The sequence below is a fragment of the Staurois parvus genome, unplaced genomic scaffold (genome assembly GCF_062004578.1).
Source record: "Staurois parvus isolate SC_StPar_1 unplaced genomic scaffold, SC_StPar_1.0 ptg000018l, whole genome shotgun sequence".
NCBI lineage: Eukaryota > Metazoa > Chordata > Amphibia > Anura > Ranidae > Staurois > Staurois parvus.
The window spans coordinates 13,149,488-13,169,447 of NW_028317814.1; the positions used below are offsets into that span (position 1 = coordinate 13,149,488).

Below are 19,960 nucleotides of genomic sequence, written 5' to 3' on the forward strand. Positions count from 1 at the left end.
CTCTGCACCCCCTCCACCTGCTGGTCAATTCTTCCCCCACCTCCATCCTCTGGTTACCTCTCCACCTCTTTCCTTAATCCACTGGTCACCTCTTTACCCACCTCCCATCATCTACTGGTCACCTCTGCACCCCCTCCATCCACTGGTCATCTCTGCACCCTCTCCATCCGCTGGTCACTGCTGTACCTCCTTCCTTCTCTGCTTACCTTTGCACCCCTTTTCCATCCATTGGTCACCTCTACCCCCACCTCCATTCACCAGCAATCTCTGCATCCCTTACCTTCATACGTTGGTCATCTCTGCAACCCCCCCCCTCTTCTATCCACTGGTCACCTCTGCATCCTTCCTCTATTGGTCATTTCTGTACCACCCTCCATCCACTGGTCACCACTGCACCCCCCATATCACCTCCATTGCTCACCTCTGCAGCCACTCCCTTCCTCTGTTCACCTCTACACCCCTCCCTCCATACACACTATATTGCCAAAAGTATTGAGACACCCCTCCAAATCATTGGATTTAGCTGTTCCAATCATTTCCATGGCCATAGGTGTATAAAATCAAGCACCTAGGCATGCAGACTGCTTCTACAAACATTTGTGAAAGAATGGGTCGCTCTCAGGAACTCAGTGAATTGAAGTGTGGTACCGTGATAGGTTGCCACCCGTGCAATAAGTCCATCCGTGACATTTCCTTGCTACTAAATATTCCACGGTCAACTGTTAGTGGTATTGTAACAAAGTGGTAACAACAGCAATTAAGCCATGTAAAATCACAGAGCGGGGTCAGTGCATGCTGAAGCGCACAGTGCGCAAAGTCACCAACTGTCTGCAGAGTCAATAGCTAAAGGCTGCCTTCATATTAGTTCAACAACAGTGTGTAGAGAGCTTCATGGAATGGGTTTCCATGGCTGAGCAGCTGCATCCAAGCTTTACATCACTAAGCGCAATGCAAAGCATCGGATACAGTGGTGTAAAGCATGCCGCCACTGAACTCTAGAGAAGTGAAGATGTGTTCTCTGGAGTGACCAATCACGCTTCTCTGTCTGGCAATCCGATGGGTTTGGCGGTTGCCATGAGACTGGTATTTGGCAAACTGCATTGTGCCAAGTGTAAAGTTTGGTGGAGGGGGGATTATGGTGTGAGGTTGTTTTTCACGGGTTTGGCTTGGCCCCTTAATTCCAGTGAAGGTAACTCTTAAGGCGTCAGCATACCAAGACATTTTGGACAATTTCCTGCTCCCAACTTTGTGGGAACAGTTTGTGGATGACCCCTTCCTGTTCCAACATGACTGCGCACCAGTGCACAAAGCAAGGTCCATAAAGACATGGATGAGTGAGTTTGGGGTGGAAGGTATTGACTGGCCTGCACAGAGTCTTGACCTTTGGGATGAATTAGAGCGGAGACTGTGAGCCAGGCCTTCTCGTTCGACATCAGTGCCTGATCTCACAAATGTGCTTCTGGAAGAATGGTCAAACATTCCCATAGACACCCTCCTAAATCTCGTGGACAGCAGAAGAGTTGAAGCTGTAAAGGTCGGGGCCAACTAAATATTGAACCCTATGGACTAAGACTGGGATGCCATTAAAGTTCATGTGCGTGTAAAGGCAGGCCGAACAATACTTTTGACAATATAGTGTATATGGGAGTGGCCTCATAATTATTTTGAGGGGTATTTTATGTGGTGGAGGGGAGGGAGGAGAGTGGACACACGTCCACTCTCCTCCCCTTCTTGCTGTGACCCAGAAAACTATGTGTATGACATCTTTTCCAGGTCACTTGTCACTTTCGTTGGCTAGCAGAGTCGGGAAGGAATGTATTGCAGTGCGATTTGCATTGCAGTACACTCAGTGAAGTACAGAGGAGACATCTTTTAGACTGAGAACCTGTCACCTAAAAATCATCAGCAGGTAAGTAACTTCAGTGCAGAAGAGACAAAGCATGTCTTTTCTGCATTAAACTTCCTGCCTGTTTGCCCATTTTTATTATTTTAGCTAAAGTACCACTTTATTGACTGTAGGCATGTGGCCCTTTCATATATGATGTGTGGCCCTCAGACCTTAGTGGTCTATAGTGGAAACATCGATTGGGGCAATAGAATTGATGTTTACTAGTTTCATGTAACGTGTTCCCTGTTTTCTATTGTCTTCAAAAGCACACCCCCAGCCCAAAATGTGGCACGTCTACACTCTCTAGCCCTCATTTTCATCTATTAAAGTCTGAAGTCTCCGACAGTCCACTCAAGCATTATATATATTGAACAGTATGTGCGGTCCTTTGGTGATGTCAGGGGCCACATTTGATGCCCCCTTTATCTCATACGTTGACAACCACTGATCTAAAGTGACTATAGATCTTTCCATAGGGTGCGAATGAGCCAGTCATTAAAACACACAGGCACATTTTCCTTACTGCAATGATTGGAAACATATTTTTATTATAAATACTTTACTGCCAAATAACAGTACAAAAGCACCAGTGATTATGTACTAGGAATTTAAGTCCAATACCAGTTCTGGATTGGTTGAGGTCATGAACAGCCAGATGCGTCGTGACAAATCAGGACCAATGCGCCTCTCTCTTGTCTGGTCTTGGTCATTAGACTGTGTGACATCTTCATCTGGATACTCCATATCGTCTGTGGCACCTCCAGCACGTGGTACCCTCAGGTTACTGAGGAGAGATAGTCTCTCTTTATCAGTATTACATGCCACGTATGCCTGGATAGAGAGAAAAGATACAGAATTTACTTTCTTTGAATAACATCAGCTTTATACACCGACTACTAGAATTAATACGGAACAGATGAAATGCGTACATGTGAGCTTATTTACCTGCTAAAGGATTTGTGTTTCTGTCCATCCGGTCTTACCATTTACACAGCTCTGCCTCACAGCACATCCCTGCCTGGAAGGGGAGGGGACTTGATTTGTCTCTGCTGTGGATTCATTTTTACTTACAGATCTATTTTCCACCCCACCCTGTGTCAGGGCAATGAAAGGAGAAGCAGCACACTGCGCTCATCCCTTCATCACTGCTCTTTTATCAGCATGCTCCTTTTGCACTGCAGCAACACCTGGCTGATTGTGCTTCCTCCTTTCTGAGCTCTGCTGTACAGGGGAATGCAGGCTGATACCAAGCCAAACATGGTGCTTACACTGCTGACACTGAAAAAAATACATTAATATGATGTAATAATGATTACAGAACAGCATCAATGTATGTTTCTATTAAACTAGTAAGGTAAAGTCTAAGAAATACTTGAAGCACTTACCTTTTAATACCTTCCAGACTAATATGGTAAAGTCTAAGAAATACTTGAAGCACTTACCTTTTAATACCTTCCAGACTAGTATGGTAAAGTCTAAGAAATACTTGAAGCACTTTCCTTTTAATATTTTCCAGATCCACCAGAGATCCCCATATTCTGGGGTGCTCGAATATGCAAATATTGCCTTACAAGAGTAATGGTGAGGGTTGACACCCCCTCCCCCTCTCCTGGCTCCTGTGCCTCCCTATTGGCCACTGAGCTTACCTGTCAGTGGGGAATAGTAGATGAGAGGGGCTTTGGGAAAGATTGTAAAATTTCAAAACCATCTTATACAAGCAATTAAAAAACAAGGTCTATTTTTATATATACTGTACATCAGCTTGATGTAACTAAGTAAATGTCTTACTTCCAGTCAATTTCAGATATGTGCTTTTCTACGGCATGCCTTAGAACAGTGGTCTCCAAACTGTGGCCAGGGGACCAGATGCGGCCCTTTACTTGCTTTTATCTGGCCCTTGGGGAACTATTTCATCCAATGATACCAACAATGGGGCATAATTACCCTCACTGACACCAATGATGGGGCACTATTCCTGCCAATGACACCAAGGATGGGACACAATTTCTCCCAATGACACTAACAATAGGGCCATATGACATTAATGATGGGGTACAATTCATCTCAATGACACCAACGATGAGGCACAATTCCTCCCAATGACACCAAAGATGGGACAGAATTTATCTCACTGATACCAATGATGAGGCAAATTTCCTCCCAATGACACCAAAGATGGCGTCAATGACTTTTCCCCACTAACATCAGGGACTTTTTTTACTCCTAATCCAGCCCCCAGAAAGTCTAAAGGACATTACCCCTTGGCACCGGCGCCTCCTGGCCCTTTAAGGGTTTCAGAAGTCGGGAGGCGGGGCAGGGTTTAGCGTCATGTGACCGCCGTGACACACTGTCACATGATCGGGAAAGGTCGCGATCGAAAGAGGAGATTGGGACCTTTCCATGAGTACTGGACATGTGTGCTGGGAGTGCGCAGGCGTGTGCTCTCAGCACATATGTTTTTTTAATAGAACGCAAATGTGCGGCCGCTCAGCGTCTAGGCCCAGACACCGGGAGGCCGCACATTTGCATGTGTCAAGAGGTTAAACTGGCCCTTTGTTTGGAAAGTTTGGAGACCCTGCCTTAGAAGATGGTCCATTGTTTTGATAGGAGTGACCAATGATCCCTATGGCTATACACTCCTCTGTCTAATATCTGCAGATGCTCAAGCTTTCCCTTTAGTGTGAAAAATAGTGGGGGAGATTTGCTAAAACTGGTGCACACAGAATCTGGTGCAGTTGTGCATGGTAGCCAATCAGCTTCTAGGTTTTATTGTCAAAGGATAACTGAACAAGCTGAAGATTGAAGCTGATTGGTTACTATGCACAGCTGCACCAGCTTTAGTAAATCTCCCCCATTGCATGTGGATCCTGGGCAGAAAACACATTACACAAAGACACTGACCTGCATAAGGAGTTGTGGAGAAGGATAGGCCTCTGTTATAGTTGCAGCCATTGCTGGACTGACTCTATTAAACTGCTGAATCTGTCTCTTCCAGGCCAATGGTAAGCCAGTGAGCGATCCTTTGGGTCCCCACCCTCGCCAGGTGCCTGCTGAGGTGCAGAAGGAGTAGCTCTGAGCCTCCCAGTGCAACCTGCAGACAGAGAGAGAACGTTGTTTACCACGGTCCACCTTGCTGCACCATCACTTATAGGTCATCTGACCTCAATGTTTGCTGCAAAGAAAAGAAAAATTTGGGGCATGCATGCGTGTGCCCACTGCTGACCCCCACTGAGACTGGACACTGTGCAATTTTGTCAGCAGGTTTCATCCAATGATTTATGGCTGACACCTGCTGATTGGCTGTATCCATTCACAGCACACAGCCCTGTGTTTACAAACACACAGGACTCTGTACACAGAACAGCGATCTGTCTGTTTCTTCTCCCTGAAAAGCAGGGAAAAAAAACAGCCAGATCTCTTGGGCCCCTTTCACATAGACGTTCTGATCGGGTCCATCTGCCCGTTTTTCAGGTGGACCCATTGAAACCTCTATTCTCCTCTATGGAGCGGCGGGTGTAAATGGACATGTGTCTGTTTACACCCAACGACATCCAATCCGATTTGATCCGTCGAAAAGAGATGGATGGGGATTCCCCTTCTGTCCACCGGATTGGATGGGATGGCAGTTGGATGGAAACACACAGGCGGTTGTTTTCCATTCGACCGCTCATAGAAGACAGTTGATCCGCTGACTGGTCCACCCCGTCTGAAAGGGGCCTTAGTAAAAGCAGCACATATTACACATACAACACTTGTTAGGCACACAGTTAACCCCTTGACTGCCCCTTGATGTGAACCCTTTCCAAGCCAGTGTAATTAGTACAGGGACAGTGTAAAGTATTATATCTGATCACTGTATTAGTGATGTCAGTGTCATTTAATTTACCTCCCAGTGACGGTCTGTTAGCACTAGATTGCCCACCACACTATCACAGTCCAACTGTAAGTCACTGATCACCAGCACAGCGTTAAAGCTGCGTAAATTCCAGTATATATACACCATAGTTTTTAGATGCTATAACTTTCAAACAAACCAATTATTATACACTTAGTGGGATTTTTCCTTTACCAAAGACATGTAGCAGCATTTTGGCCTAAATTTATGAAGAAATTAGATTTTTTACATTTCTTTATTTTTTATAACAGAAAGTAGAAAATATTGTGTTTTATTTCCCCAAACTTTTTTGGGGTTTTTTTTTGTTTATATAATAAAAAATAACACCAAAAGAAGACTCAAATTTCACTTGGGTACAGTGTTGTATGACTGAGCAATTGCCAGTTAAAGTAGCACAGTGGTGAATATAAAAAAAATTCCCTGGTCATGAAGGGGGTAAAACCTTCGAGAGGTCAAATGATTAAACAGAGGCTAAGAAAATAGCTTCCTTGGCTGTAAAGGGCAAGAGGGTTTAGCTCTGCTCTAAGTGTATGTTATTTCAAGATGTTGCAGTTTGGTTATTGGCGTACACCTAAAACGGAAATAATTTAGTAGGCATTCAGTGGATTCAAAATAGACAATTCATTTTAAATGTAAATTCTTTTTCCTTTATACCACCTGAAAATGCTGATTTGCTGAAAAACAGAAATCTAAATAATCCATTAAAGCAGGGCAATGATTATAAGGCTGCTCATGTCACTTGTATAACCTTTCACTCACAAGGAATTTACATTGTCCAGTCACTTTTTTGTGAACTCACCGGAACGGGCGCTGAGCTATACTCTTGGTCACAGCACACACATGTTGCCCCAGTTCTCTCCATGTATCCAAGAATAAGACTTCGGTCTCATGGTACAGCTGTAGAAAGATAAGTGCCTACCTCCACAGAGGAGGATAACAGTTATCAAAGAAGGTGACATCACAGAGAAAACTTTATTAGAATATACATAATAATGCTTTCACATTAAAATTTAGATTTGACAGCATGCCTAACAGTGATAATAAACTAGAGAAAAATCAGAGTTAAAGGGCAACTCCATCTTTTTGCACCATGTTACGCCCATATTTAGGTGCTGCCCCAATCTAAAAGGATCTTGTAAAGAGATGCAAAGGTCGCTCCTTTTCTTACAAAATAATTTTACATTCATGACTACAAAAAGTAAAAAAAAAAACAAAAGAAAAAAAAACACCTAAGCCGGGGCCACTGATGCAGAGAAGGTCTGAGATTCTTATTACAGCTCTGAAACTGATCAGAAAGAGGGCTGATCTTGCCACTTGGCAGTAAGTTTGCAAAAAGTTTTGACAATAACTCAGTTTCTACTGTAAATTACACAGGAAGGTTAAATAAAGTGACAAATCTTTAGTAAATTCTCCCCAGAAGCTAGTTTGAAAAATATATTATGGCTTCAACATAAAAGCCTCATTGCTCACTGGGTGTTTAGCCCCCCGTGCCTGAAATTCTGGCATTTTGGTGCAAATGAAAAGTTCACCATCCAGCCCCACTGCTGACAGTCTGAAAAAATCTATGAGAGGCTGAAAGCTGCTGCGGATGGATGGGACTGGATGGTGCGCAGAGTGGTACTAACATTTAGGGCAGTATGTTCCCAGGAACGAATACCCAGAATACATGCAGTGTGCACTCCCAGCATTCATCCTTGGCCACATACTGCCCAGGGGCGGACTGACCATTTGGAAACTCGGGCACTGCCCGAGGGCCCGGGGTCAGTAGGGGGCCCCATGAGATGCCCCTGGTACCTTTTTCATAGGCTTTTTTGAGTTTGGACAAGGACACAGGGGCCCCATAATCCCCTATTGCCCGGGGGCCCCATGAGTTGTCAGTCCACCCCTGATACTGCCACAAACATTAGGAACACTCAGTGCAACATCCAGGCCTGTCCAGCCGCAGCAGCTTTCAGCCTCTCATAGAGTTTTACAAGTTGCCGACAGTGAGGCTGGATGGTGCAACCTTTGCCTTCCGCCCGCATCAAGATGCTGGGATCTCATGCTTCGTTGCTAAATGTCTAGTGTGCATGGGACCTGAGGTGTCTGGAACATGTAAACTTAAAATGGAACTAAATGTAAAATAGAAACATTTGTGAACAGGCAGTCTTTTTATTGCAGAAAAAAAATGCAATGTTACACTTTCCTGCCTATTTGCAGTCCTCTGTAGAATGTACACTGAACTGCACAAACTGGCAAACTCCCAGCGTGCCCGGATGACTGCACTCCTGCACATGTATGGGAGTGATGTCATCCCACATCAGCCAATCAAAACAAACAAAAACCAGGGTCCAAAAGAACCCAGGGAGAAGAGAACAGCGCCGAGCAGGGACTTTATGGGTGTCAGATTGTTGGAACTAGAACTAAGGTAAGTACGTGTGCCTTTAGCTCCACTTTAAGACAAAAATGTATTGCATAAGCTCACTGGGCCACATAGTCCCCCCCCCCCTTTAGGACACAATGCAGCAAAGTAAAAGAACTATGTAGCAAAACAAAATTCATTTTAGGCTCTTGCTTAAAACAAAAAATTGTATTCAAAATTTAGTTTCCAAAACTAATCCTAGAAGATGATACTAAAGAAGATGATGTATGGAGAAGTCTTTAACCGAGGACTGGTATTTAAATGTAGATTAGCTACCAACCTCATCTATATGTCGCCTGGTCACTTGGCTTTCTGGCTGTTCATCATAGCAAAGGCTTGGCTCTAGAGAGTGTCTCTCCATCTTACGCGATAGTCTTTGACATCTGGTGGTCAAAAAAACATTTACTATTAAAGCTCAGTCAGTTCACTTATACCATCTCAGTGTTTTCCGTCTTCAAGCATAAAAAGAGAACCCCAAATAAATAAATAAAAAAGTGAGTGCTTTCAACGTCAGCAGCTATGCACTAAAGGTAACCAAATAAAACTTCAGTCAAAACAGTAAGTAAAGTGCAGCGCTATAAATAATTAAATAAATGATAATAATGTCCGTATAAAATGAATATTCTTATGGTGACAATCCGTGTGTAGAGTGCCCACTATGGCGGTACTTCAGTGCTTGTGTTTTTAAAAGTGGGGTAAGAATACGCACTCACCAGATGTGTAAAGAAATTACGCATTTAAATCAATCATCAGAGGTCCCCTTTAAGGAAGCGGATTAAGCCATGTATAGAGATATCCTCCCTCTGTATGGGTGGTATGTCAGGCACTTCTGGGTGGTATATGGATCCAGTAAACCAGAGGTCCCCTTTAAGGGATGAGTGGGTGTAGCAACCTGTGTAGCAGGAACTCCCTCCTCTGTGTAATAAGGTAGATCTTGATTCAGGGGTGAGCTCTAGGAAATCAATGACTCCACTTCATTAAAGGGGACCTCCGATCATTGATCTATATGCGTAATTTATTTACGCATCTGGTGAGTGCGTATTCTTACCCCACTTTTAAAAGCACAAGCACTGAAGTACCGCCATAGTGGGTACTCTACACACGGATTGTCACCATAAGAATATTCATTTATACGGACATTATTATAATTTATTTACTTATTTATAGTGCTGCACTTTACTTACTATAAAAAGAGAACCCACCTCTTTGTTACGTTAGCTTTTGGAACCAGAAGTCTGGTGTTGTTAGTGCACGGTTTTTAGCAAAAAACTGAGGACTTGGGGTAAATAATGCAGGTGCCTGTGAACTACACCCACTATGCACTGATTACACTTGCAATGCTCTGCAGGACTGAATGCATATATTTAAAAGAGAAGCATTGCCAATCGTCTCCTATGGATCATAGGTGTGCAGCTTGTTCTGCACTCCTGTGATCCATTTTCTGACCTCACAGAGCCAGTCCAGGCTCCGAAAGATCCTAACCACATGGTTGGAATCCACCCAGAATCCTGGACCGGCAACTGACTCAGCTTCTCAGCAATCCACTGATATCCTGAGCCAGCCACTCCCACCCCCGCCTATCACTCCAGTGAGTGCTGGAGGGGCAGAGCAGAGAGCCAGACACTGACAATCACTGCTCCCTTCTCAGAGTGGAGGGGAGAACTGAGCGATCAGCAGTGTCTGATCACTTAATTCTCAGTGGATAGCCGGTGGGGGACAGATGCAGCATCAGATTGATGCTGCATCAACCTAGGTGAGTAGAAGATTTTCTCTTTGTATAGCCCATACTTCTCTTTTAATAAATGCACATTTTTGATTTTATTAATGTGTGTGCAACCTCACCTTCAACACTTAACCTTTAAGCAGAAATCGGGGCAAAATGTTTTTTGAACCATTCAGTGGTGCTGTGCCCATACTGCACGGGCCATCTGCTCGTTTTTGTCTAGGGGTCATAAGAGTGAAAATATACTTACCGAATCAGATGATCCTCAGAGCGCAACACTGGTCCTTGCCGCTTCCCCCCCCCCCCGCATACTAGCGGTCTTGTCAATGGACTGTTCCTGACGTCATCATGCCAACAGACCGTCTCAGAGCCTGAGGATGGCAGGAACAGTCCACCGCTGGACTTGGGGGAGCGTGGTTTTCCGGAGGATCGGAGGACGGGATATATATAGCTTTTCCACTAAACCCCTGGACAAAACGAGCAGTTTTTCCATGCAGCGCACAGCCCCACTGCATGGGAAAGTAAAATTTTACATGGAGTTCTGCTTTAAATTTCAATCTGTAAACCAGACTTGCATCTTAAAATCAGACTGACTATTGAACACTGTAGCTTTGAACAGAAAGTTTTTTGGACAAAAAAATGTAAATAAAAATGTTTAACTTGAATCAGACTAATGGTATTATTTCAAAAGTGAAAGGTCCTCTTTAACCACTAGCCGACCGCGCATAGCTGAATGACGGCTGCACCGCGGCCGGCCAGTTCTGAGTGGACGTCATATGACGTCCTCCCAGAACGCGCTCTCCTGCGCGCCCCAGGGGGCGCGCACCCGGCGATCTCCGTGATCGCTGTGTCCTACGGACACAGCTGATCAGGAGATGTGGTGAAAGGCCGAGCCCACCGGCCTTTTACCACGTGATCAGCGGTGTCCAATGACACGCTGATCACAGGAAAATGCAAGTGCCGGTTCTCGGCTGCACTTTCCTCACGCTGTCAGATCGTGAGGAAAGTACTGCCGAGAACCGGCAGTTGTCACAGCGGGGATCGGCACCGATCATCAGGGCACTGATGATCAGTGCCCTGATGATCGGTGCCCAGCAGTGACCCCCGCATTTCCGGTCAGCAGTGCGCCCACTAGCCCCGCCCACCCATTCCCAGCAGTGCCCCCACCTGTGCCCAGCAGTGCCCCCACCTGTGCCCAGCAGTGCCCCCACCTGTGCCACTCTGCAGTGCCACCTACCTGTGCCCAGAAGTGCCACCTACATGTGCCCAGAAGTGCCACCCACCTGTGCCCACCCACCTGTGCCCACCAGTGCCACCCACCTGTGCCCACCAGTGCCACCCACATGTGCCCACCCACCAGTGCTGTCCACCAGTGCCACCCACCAGTGCCACCCACCAGTGCTGCCAGTCAGTGCCACCAGTCAGTGCCCAGGAGTTGTGCCAGTCAGTGCCGCCAGTCAGTGCCCAGAAGTGATGCCAGTCAGTGCCGTCTATCAGTACCCATCATCAGTGTCACCTATCAGTGCCGCCTATCAGTGCTGCATATCAGTGCCGCCTATCCGTGACCCCTAATTAGTGCTGTCTATCAGTGCCGCCTATCCATGCCACCTCATTAGTACTGCCTATCAGTGCCCTTTAGTGCTGCCTATCAGTGCCCATCAGTGCCGCCTATCAGTGCCCATCAGTGCCGCCTCATCAACGCAAATCAGTGAAGGAGAAAAAATACCTGTTTGAAAAATTTTATAAAAGAAACAAATAAACTTTTTTTTTTTTTTCAAATTTTTTGCACTTTTTTTAATTTATAGCGCAAAAAGTAAAGCGCCCAGTGGCGATTAAATACCACCAAAAGAAAGCTCTATTTGTGAGAAAAAAATGATCAAAATTTCATATGGGTACAATGTTGCATGACCGCGCAATTGTCAATCAAAGTGCGGCAGCGCTGAAAGCTGAAAATTGGCCTGGTAAGGAAGGGGGTATAAGTGCCCGGTAGGCAAGTGGTTAATGAAAGTTGCAGTCTGTAATCCAACTTACCTTCTATAATCATGTAGCCCCAAAACAGCCAACTTGATCTTCTTTCCAGAACACTTCCTATCTATTCCAAACACAGAGGTCGGAGTCATGGCGTTTTCAGGAGCCAGGAATGGAGAGGGATCAGCTACTTTAGATCTTACAAGGCTGTTATTAACTTTTTCACTGCTGGGCCCGATGTCCATTTTTTCACCTCACATACCCAGACCACTTTGGCAATGTTTTCACTGGTTATGATCGGCAGCTGCTGATTGTGGCCCTTCATGAATTAGGAGAGTCTCAGGTACCACTCTGCCATAAGTTCATGATCAGCGTAGTGGCTATTAGCTTATAGACTAAGGCAGTGGTCTCCAAACTGTGTCCCGGGGGCCAGATGCAGGCCTTTGCTTGTTTTTTCCAGTGAAAGGATTAAACACAACCTCCACCCCGATCATGCCATGCTTTTAATACCAATGAAAGCGGATCTATCATTACAAATTAGAAAGCACATGAATCAATATGGGAACATTTTACCATGACATTCTTTTGAGTAAAAAAAGTACCTTTTTGTTGTTATTAAAAAAAATGGCTGCTCAGGTGATCTAAAGCCTGAGTGGAAGAAAATGTGGGTTCAGTTCGCATCACTCCCTTGTTTTCCCCTTTGTTCTATCTGTATACTTCATATCTTTTCTATATCCATCTACAGTACATGCCTTTTCTTACATATTCCTTTGTAATTAAACTACTTCCACGTATAATCTCCCAAAATGAAAACAACTGAAATATACATAGACATTTAGCAACATTTTACTACTTCAAGTCTCTCTAAGGTAAGATTCACACTACTGTTGGTTGTGAACAAAATTGTGCGCTTTCCTGACGCAAAACATCCTGTACAACAAACACTTTACTCCTGCGCTAGGAAAGGACTCAGTAGACCTAATAAGAATGTTCTGGAATTTTCTGGAATATGCACTGCTTGCTGCCCTCAACAGACCGGGGTGGTCCGAATACACTGGATACAAATGGAGAAACAGAAAAAGGGCGCACCGACCTAGTGCATTATCGTTTAAAATAATGTATTAAAGAAACAAAAATAGGTATCATACTCACAATGGACATAATAACACAGGTATGTCAAACTGAACAAGGTGTATGATCCAAACAACATCTGAGTCCATACGATGGAACCCTGGATGACCAACTGGCTAACGCGTTTCGAGGACACAACCTCTTCTTTCAGAGCCAACACTACAGGAGTCTGTACTTCTCTTTATATAAGTTACTAAATGGTAACAAAAGGGCTGTCCTTTGGCAGACACGTGGCAGTGCCAATATTTCTGAATTAATTAATTATTATTATTAGTAGTAGTAGTATTTATCAACTCCTAATGGCACTCCCATGCGTCTGTTTTCACACATACTGAAATGCAGGGTACGTTTTGATGCGGCATAATTTTTAACAGGGGTCAGGGGCTTCTTTACCATGATTCCTACATGTAGGGAAGCCCACTGAAATTAATAAACTGATCCACACATAACTCACAGGAACTTGATAAAAACGCAGCTAAACGCACAGATGTAAACTGAGCCTTAAGGCGGAGCTCCTCCCAAAAGGTGAAGTTCCGCTTTAAGGACTGCTCCCCCGCTCCCCATTAAGGACTGGCACCTTTGGGTGCCCAAATTTGACAGGTACCTGCTCCCATTTCCGGTCTGATTGCCTAGGCGATTGGAAACAGAAGTTGTCCTCCCTCCCTCTCTGTAGTCTTTTGGGACACGTGACAGGTCCCAGAAGACTACAGGAAGTGCAGCACTACTCGCGCATGTGCAGTGGGTACCCGGCTGTGAAGCCGCAAGCTATCACAGCTGGGTGCCCACACTGAAGATGCCGGCCTCCTGGAATACATGACGGCCTGCTGGCCTCCTGGAATCCAGGACGGCCAGTGAAACGGGCTGCGGGAGACACACCACAGGACCGAGGGACAGGTAAATGGCTGTTTTTTAAAAGTCAGCAGTTTTTGTAGCTAATGAGTTATTTTTTGACAAGTGAGTAGAACTCCACTTTAAAGTGTTACTAAACCCTGGACCCTGCATTAACTATATCTGGCCTCCCACAGTACATAGAACATGGAAATATAATTATTTTAGTAAATATAAACTGCTAAGTACCTTTTATTTTATCAGCGGGTAGAGCAGTCTTGAGACTTCTATCAATGTCCAGCAGAGTACTGGATAAAGATGGTAGGAGGAGTTTTCATTCTCCCGACTGACTTATGAGGCTGCATGACCCCTAAACCTCTGTCTGGACAGTGCTTATTGACCCTGTGCTGGATATATGCACTCTCCCAAGAAAATAAAAAAAGGTCTCTAGCAATACACACCAAACTGTGCATGTGCAGCTTGTCTCCAAGGCTCTGTTCTATCAGCAGATGGATTGGGGACAGCAGTAGAAGGGGAGGATCAGAGAAGTCTGGATCAAACATAATTTTTACACAGTGCAGAGGATTAACCCCTTAGGTTCCACAGTGAGTATAACAAGCATGATTTACTGCATATACAGACTGATTTTACTGTTGTGGGTTTAGTAACACTTTAAGCACAAAAAAATAAAAAATCTAGGACACATACTGTAAACCTTTTTTTACATCTATTATAATTGACCTCAGCAAATGCAATTATTGTACATATGGCACATGGATATTGAGCTATATGCCCCATGGGTCCCTATATTATTATTAGTATATTATTATACAGGATTTATATAGCGCCAACAGTTTGCTCAGCGTTTTACAATATAACGGGAGACAATACAGCAACAATACAAGAGGGATAGGAGGGCCTTGCTCCTTGGAGCTTACAATCTAAGAGGGAGGGGCTAGTGGTTCAAAAGTTAGTAACTGTGGGGGATGGACTGGTAGGAGGAGTAGAAGATTCCATTATTAGCTGAGGGCAGGATAGGCTTTCCTGAAGAGATAGGTTTTCAGAGATCACCTAAAAGTGAGCAGAGTAGGCGATATTCTGATAAATTGGGGTAGAGAGTTCCAGAGCATGGGGGAAGCTCTGGAGAAGTCCTGGAGATGAGCATGGGAGGAGGAGACAAGGGAGCTAGAGAGTAGAAGGTCGTGCAAGGAGCGGAGAGTACGGTTTGGATGATATTTGGAGACAAGATTGGTGATGTAATTTGGGGCAGAGTTATAAATGGCTTTATATGTTATTGTTAATGTTTTGAATTTTATCCGTTGGGCAATGGGAAGCCAGTGGAGGGATTGGCAGAGAGGGGTGGCAGATACAGAATATATATAAATCTGCATGTTCTTCACCTTTCCAAATTTTACCTGAATGTAATAGAAGACACTCTTGAGAAATTCTCTAGGCTCCACCAGAATCAGCATTTGCTCTTCTTTCCCTTTACATAGATCCAGACCATCCTGGAATATAAAAACAGCGATTGGAAAATCCATAAATATTTTTGTGTTAGCTGAATGAAAAGAGTTCGGAACTTAATTTCTGTGTTTCTCGTGTGTAGAGCAGTCCATGGAAATGAACAGGCTGCCATTCATGCCACACATGGAAATGCACCTGCATTTGGTTGCATCTGCAGGTGTGAACCAAATCTAAGAGGAAGAGAGGACACCCCAAGATAGCAGCTCTCAATAGCTGGCATTATATCACCATTCTGAGTAAATATTTGTAGTAGGTCTTATGTGCACTCCTTATCCCCCCCCCCCCCCCCCCACACACACACACACACACATACTTCTTTTTGCCTCATAACATATTATTATTACAGTGCTAGTGTTACTGTTTGTGTTCTTGTTGTATAATTTTGCTGTTGTTTTGGTAAAAATTCTCTTCTTTGGTCCCGGTAGAGTAACAATTTTCTTACTTAATCCCCCAATACCAGGGTGGATTTGATTTAAATCAAACTGATTTAAATTACGATTTAAATCACTAGTCAGTAAGGCTTGATTTAAATCAGAGTTTTCTACATAAAGACTAATTCTTGCTGGTATATCTTTAATATGCAAGTAGATGAAGATTTTTAGAATAACAACTTTTCATATTAGTTTTTTTATCCCCAGTTTAATAGGTTAATCATTCATATTTGGACAACTTTTCTGTTGTACTTAGGAAGGAGAAAAATAATCATTACCTTAATAATAACAATTTAAATAGATTTATTCAACTGAAACAATAACATTCCAGCATATGTTATTTGCTTAAACAAACATCCATGTTTATTTACTAATTTGGCTAAACAAAATATATATATTTTAAGAAACTTAGACTGTCAGCCCCTTCCTCCTCACACTTAGTTTCACTTTTTTCTTGTGCAGATCTATTCCACTCCAAACAATCAGAAAAATATTGTTTCTATTCTATTCACTGAACTTCTTGAAACTTAGCAGTGAAGGGGTTGATTCTGTATTCATAGGTTTGTAGAAGTTAGGATGAAGGTCTTTTTCTTAACTCTGTTCATGTTAAAACATTTTTGCTGTGAAGAAGAGGCTTGTGATCTCCGCTGAGTCAAATTCAGTTTTGAGAACTGCAAAAGTAAACCAAGCATCTGTGATAATATCTTGTAGGCAGAGAAACTGCCCAATAATCTTACAAAAACCTCTGGAAGAGCAAGACATTGTGAATGGATTCATGGAATTTATTTACCCAAAAAATTAAACATATACAGCCTTATTCTACATAATTAAAAAACTAATCTTTATTTCATGATGGAATAACCTTTGGATGGTAATATATTTTCCTCAAAAAGCATTTTATTAAAAAAAAATCCGATTTAAATAAAAAAATCAGATTTTTTAAAAAAAGCATTGATTTTTATCCACCCTGCCCAATACTGATGATCTCATCCCTCTGATTCCCACCCTTGGAGGCTGCTCCCAGTGTTAGCCATGATAAGCTCAGAATACCTCTCTCAGTCTTAGTGCCCCCTGTGCAGGCTGATATCAAGTCAGAGGATTTTCAAAGTCCCCCCAAAAAATTAAAAGTCAGCAGCTACAAATACTGTAGCTACTGACTTTCATTATAAGGATATTTAGATATCCATGGATCAAGTGCCGCCCTCACCTGGGCTGGTTACTCACTGGTCTTTGGCAGCCCGGTGCAAGCATGTTTATTAATTGAAGTGCGCAGTGAGCCCTAACAGCTTCACAGCCAGCTACCTACTGCGCATGCACAAGTTGAGCTGCACTTTGTGAATGGTCTTGCAGCTTTCTGGGACTTGTGATGTGTCCCAAAATGTTGCGGGTTAAGAGGGGGGTGGGGGTGAAGTTTCTCTTGGATCGCCTGGGCGAAGTTTCACTCGGATTGCCTAAGCGATCCAAGTGGAAGTGGGAGCAGATACCTGTCAAAACTAGATACCCGCTCGACCCCCCCCCCCAGTATGACCGTAACGTAACAACGTATGACCAAACATGTTGGGGGGTGAGTTGGCGGCAAAAAAAAAGAACTCCCTCTTTTGTGTGAAATTCCACTTTAACACTGTATGCTAGTTTTATGATACATTGATTATAGTTTACTGAATACTTACCAGATTACATGATGACATTATATACATGCTTAGCATTTGGCATTCAGGTTTAAAAAATGTATTCTGCATATAGGTAAAAGGAATTACAGAAAACAGTGTGTGAGAATTACATTGTGTGCAGTGGCTTGCTGTTTGTGCACAAAGGTGGTGCCATAAAAAGAATACAATGGAAACCTTTTCTCATAAAATATGAATTATTAGAATGTATTATTCTCTTTTTAACATAATAACATAAAGGAAACCAGTACTGACACAGCCTGGATGCCTTCATTACTGACCTTCCCCTGAAAATGTTTGTTGTTTGGCTATTTTTGGCATCAATAAATTCAGAGCTTCCAACTAGAGATGAGCGAATTATTCAAAAATTCAATTCGGCTGATTCGCCGAATTTGCGGGAGAAATTTGATTCAATGCGAATTTATTCGCTGCGAATTTAACTTATTAAAAGGGTTTCTAGGCTTCAGAGAGCCTTTATATTAGTGCAGAACACTGTACCTTTAATTTAAATGCCCTTGGAGTCTGCTGGGGAAGAGAAATAATACTGTCAGTCAGTATGACATGCAGATGAGTGCCGTCGATCTTAGAATCACCGCACACTTCACTCATTTGGGCAGTCACGGGGCACAACGAAGAAGAAGAAGAAGAAGAATGAAAAGAAGAAGAATGAAAAGAAGAAGAAGAAGAATGAAAAGAAGAATGAAAAGAAGAATGAGAAGAATGAAAAGAAGAAGAAGAAGAATGAAAAGAAGAATGAAAAGAAGAAGAAGAAGAATGAAAAGAAGAATGAAAAGAAGAAGAAGAAGAATGAAAAGAAGAAGAAGAAGAATGAAAAGAAGAATGAAAAGAAGAAGAAGAAGAATGAAAAGAAGAAGAAGAAGAATGAAAAGAAGAAGAAGAAGAATGAAAAGAAGAAGAAGAAGAATGAAAAGAAGAATGAAAAGAAGAATGAGAAGAATGAAAAGAAGAAGAAGAAGAATGAAAAGAAGAAGAATGAAAAGAAGAAGAAGAAGAAGAATGAAAAGAAGAATGAGAAGAATGAAAAGAAGAATGAAAAGAAGAAGAATGAAAAGAAGAATGAGAAGAAGAATGAAAAGAAGAATGAAAAGAAGAATGAGAAGAATGAAAAGAAGAATGAAAAGAAGAAGTATTCCAGTACAGCAAAAAGTGTATCTGCAGAGAGCTCCGCTATTTCTGACAGTTCTCTGACAGTTCCTTCACATTTACAGCGGTTGAAACATTGTATCTGTTTCCGAATAAAAACATCTGTATCCTAAATGGAAACAAATAGATACAATGTTTCAACCGCTGTAAATGTGAAGGAACTGTCAGAGAACTGTCAGAAATAGTGGAGCTCTCTGCAGGGACACTTTTTGCCGGCTGATCGGGAAAAATTCGATTCGTGCATCCGAAGTTGGCTAATATTCGGATTCGGCACGAATCGAATTTTTCCTGAAATTCGAAACGAATTCCACTTCGCCTGGTTCGATTCGCTCATCTCTACTTCCAACCTAGGGCAAGAATTTAGCTAATGAACCCAGAGAAAAATCAGAACGGCTCATCTAATCTGAGTTATTGACTCAAAGTACTGAAAGCCTTTGGATTAGCATAATAGTCCAGCAACTAGAATTTCCAAAAGAGACTTTAGTACTGACAGCTCCTATTTGCTCTTACCAATTGTTCAGTGTCTGCCACCCCTCTCTGCCAATCCCTCCACTGGCCTCCATTCAGTGTCCTCCACCCCTCTCTGCCAATCCCTCCACTGGCTTCCATTCAGTGTCCTCCACCCCTCTCTGCCAATCCCTCCACTGGCTTCCATTCAGTGTCCTCCACCCCTCTCTGCCAATCCCTCCACTGGCATCCATTCAGTGTTCTCCATCCCTCTCTGCCAATCCCTCCACTGGCTTCCATTCAGTGTTCTCCACCCCTCTCTGCCAATCCCTCCACTGGCTTCCATTCAGTGTCCTCCACCCCTCTCTGCCAATCCCTCCACTGACTTCCATTCAGTGTCCTCCACCGCTCTCTGCCAATCCCTCCACTGGCCCCCATTCAGTGTCCTCCACCCCTCTCTGCCAATCCCTCCACTGGCTTCCATTCAGTGTCCTCCACCCCTCTCTGCCAATCCCTCCACTGGCTTCCATTCAGTGTCCTCCACCCCTCTCTGACAATCCCTCTACTGGCTTCCATTCAGTGTCCTCCACCCCTCTCTGACAATACCTCCACTGGCTTCCGCTTACTCAACTAATTAAATTCAAGGTACTTACAACAACTTCTAAAGCCATCCACAACTCAGCCCCCAGCTACATCACTAACCTAGTCTCAAAATTCCAGTCTTCCAGTTCTTTTCCTTCCTCCCAAGACCTCCTGCTCTCCAGCTCCTTTGTTACCTCCTCTTATTCTTGCCTTCAGTACTTTTCCAAAGGTACTCCCATCCTCTGAAACTCCCTTCCCCAATGTGTCCGACTATCTCCTACCCTGTCCACTTTTAGACAATCCCTAAAAAC

The 19,960-nt window shown here is 43.5% G+C and overlaps 1 protein-coding gene across 1 annotated transcript; it reads right to left on the reverse strand.

The window, feature by feature from the left end:
• Positions 1-2,488: 2,488 nt before the first annotated feature.
• LOC149473091 (structure-specific endonuclease subunit EME2-like) lies at positions 2,489-12,120 on the reverse strand. The gene is made up of 5 exons (XM_089683819.1): positions 11,939-12,120; positions 8,465-8,567; positions 6,583-6,698; positions 4,790-4,979; positions 2,489-2,719 (listed from the first exon to the last, which is right to left on the reverse strand). Exons 1-5 carry the CDS (start codon positions 12,118-12,120, stop codon positions 2,489-2,491), a joined length of 822 nt encoding a protein of 273 aa, XP_089539945.1.
• Positions 12,121-19,960: the final 7,840 nt, after the last annotated feature.

Coding starts and splice junctions, on each gene's coding strand:
- LOC149473091 (XM_089683819.1), bottom strand. CDS start 12,120: ATGGACATCGGGCCCAGCAGTGAAAAAGTTAATAACAGCCTTGTAAGA. Junction 4,980..6,582: donor ATAGCTCAGCGCCCGTTCCG/GTGAGTTCACAA, acceptor CTCTGTCTGCAG/GTTGCACTGGGAGGCTCAGA. Junction 2,720..4,789: donor CTCCACAACTCCTTATGCAG/GTCAGTGTCTTT, acceptor CTCTCTATCCAG/GCATACGTGGCATGTAATAC.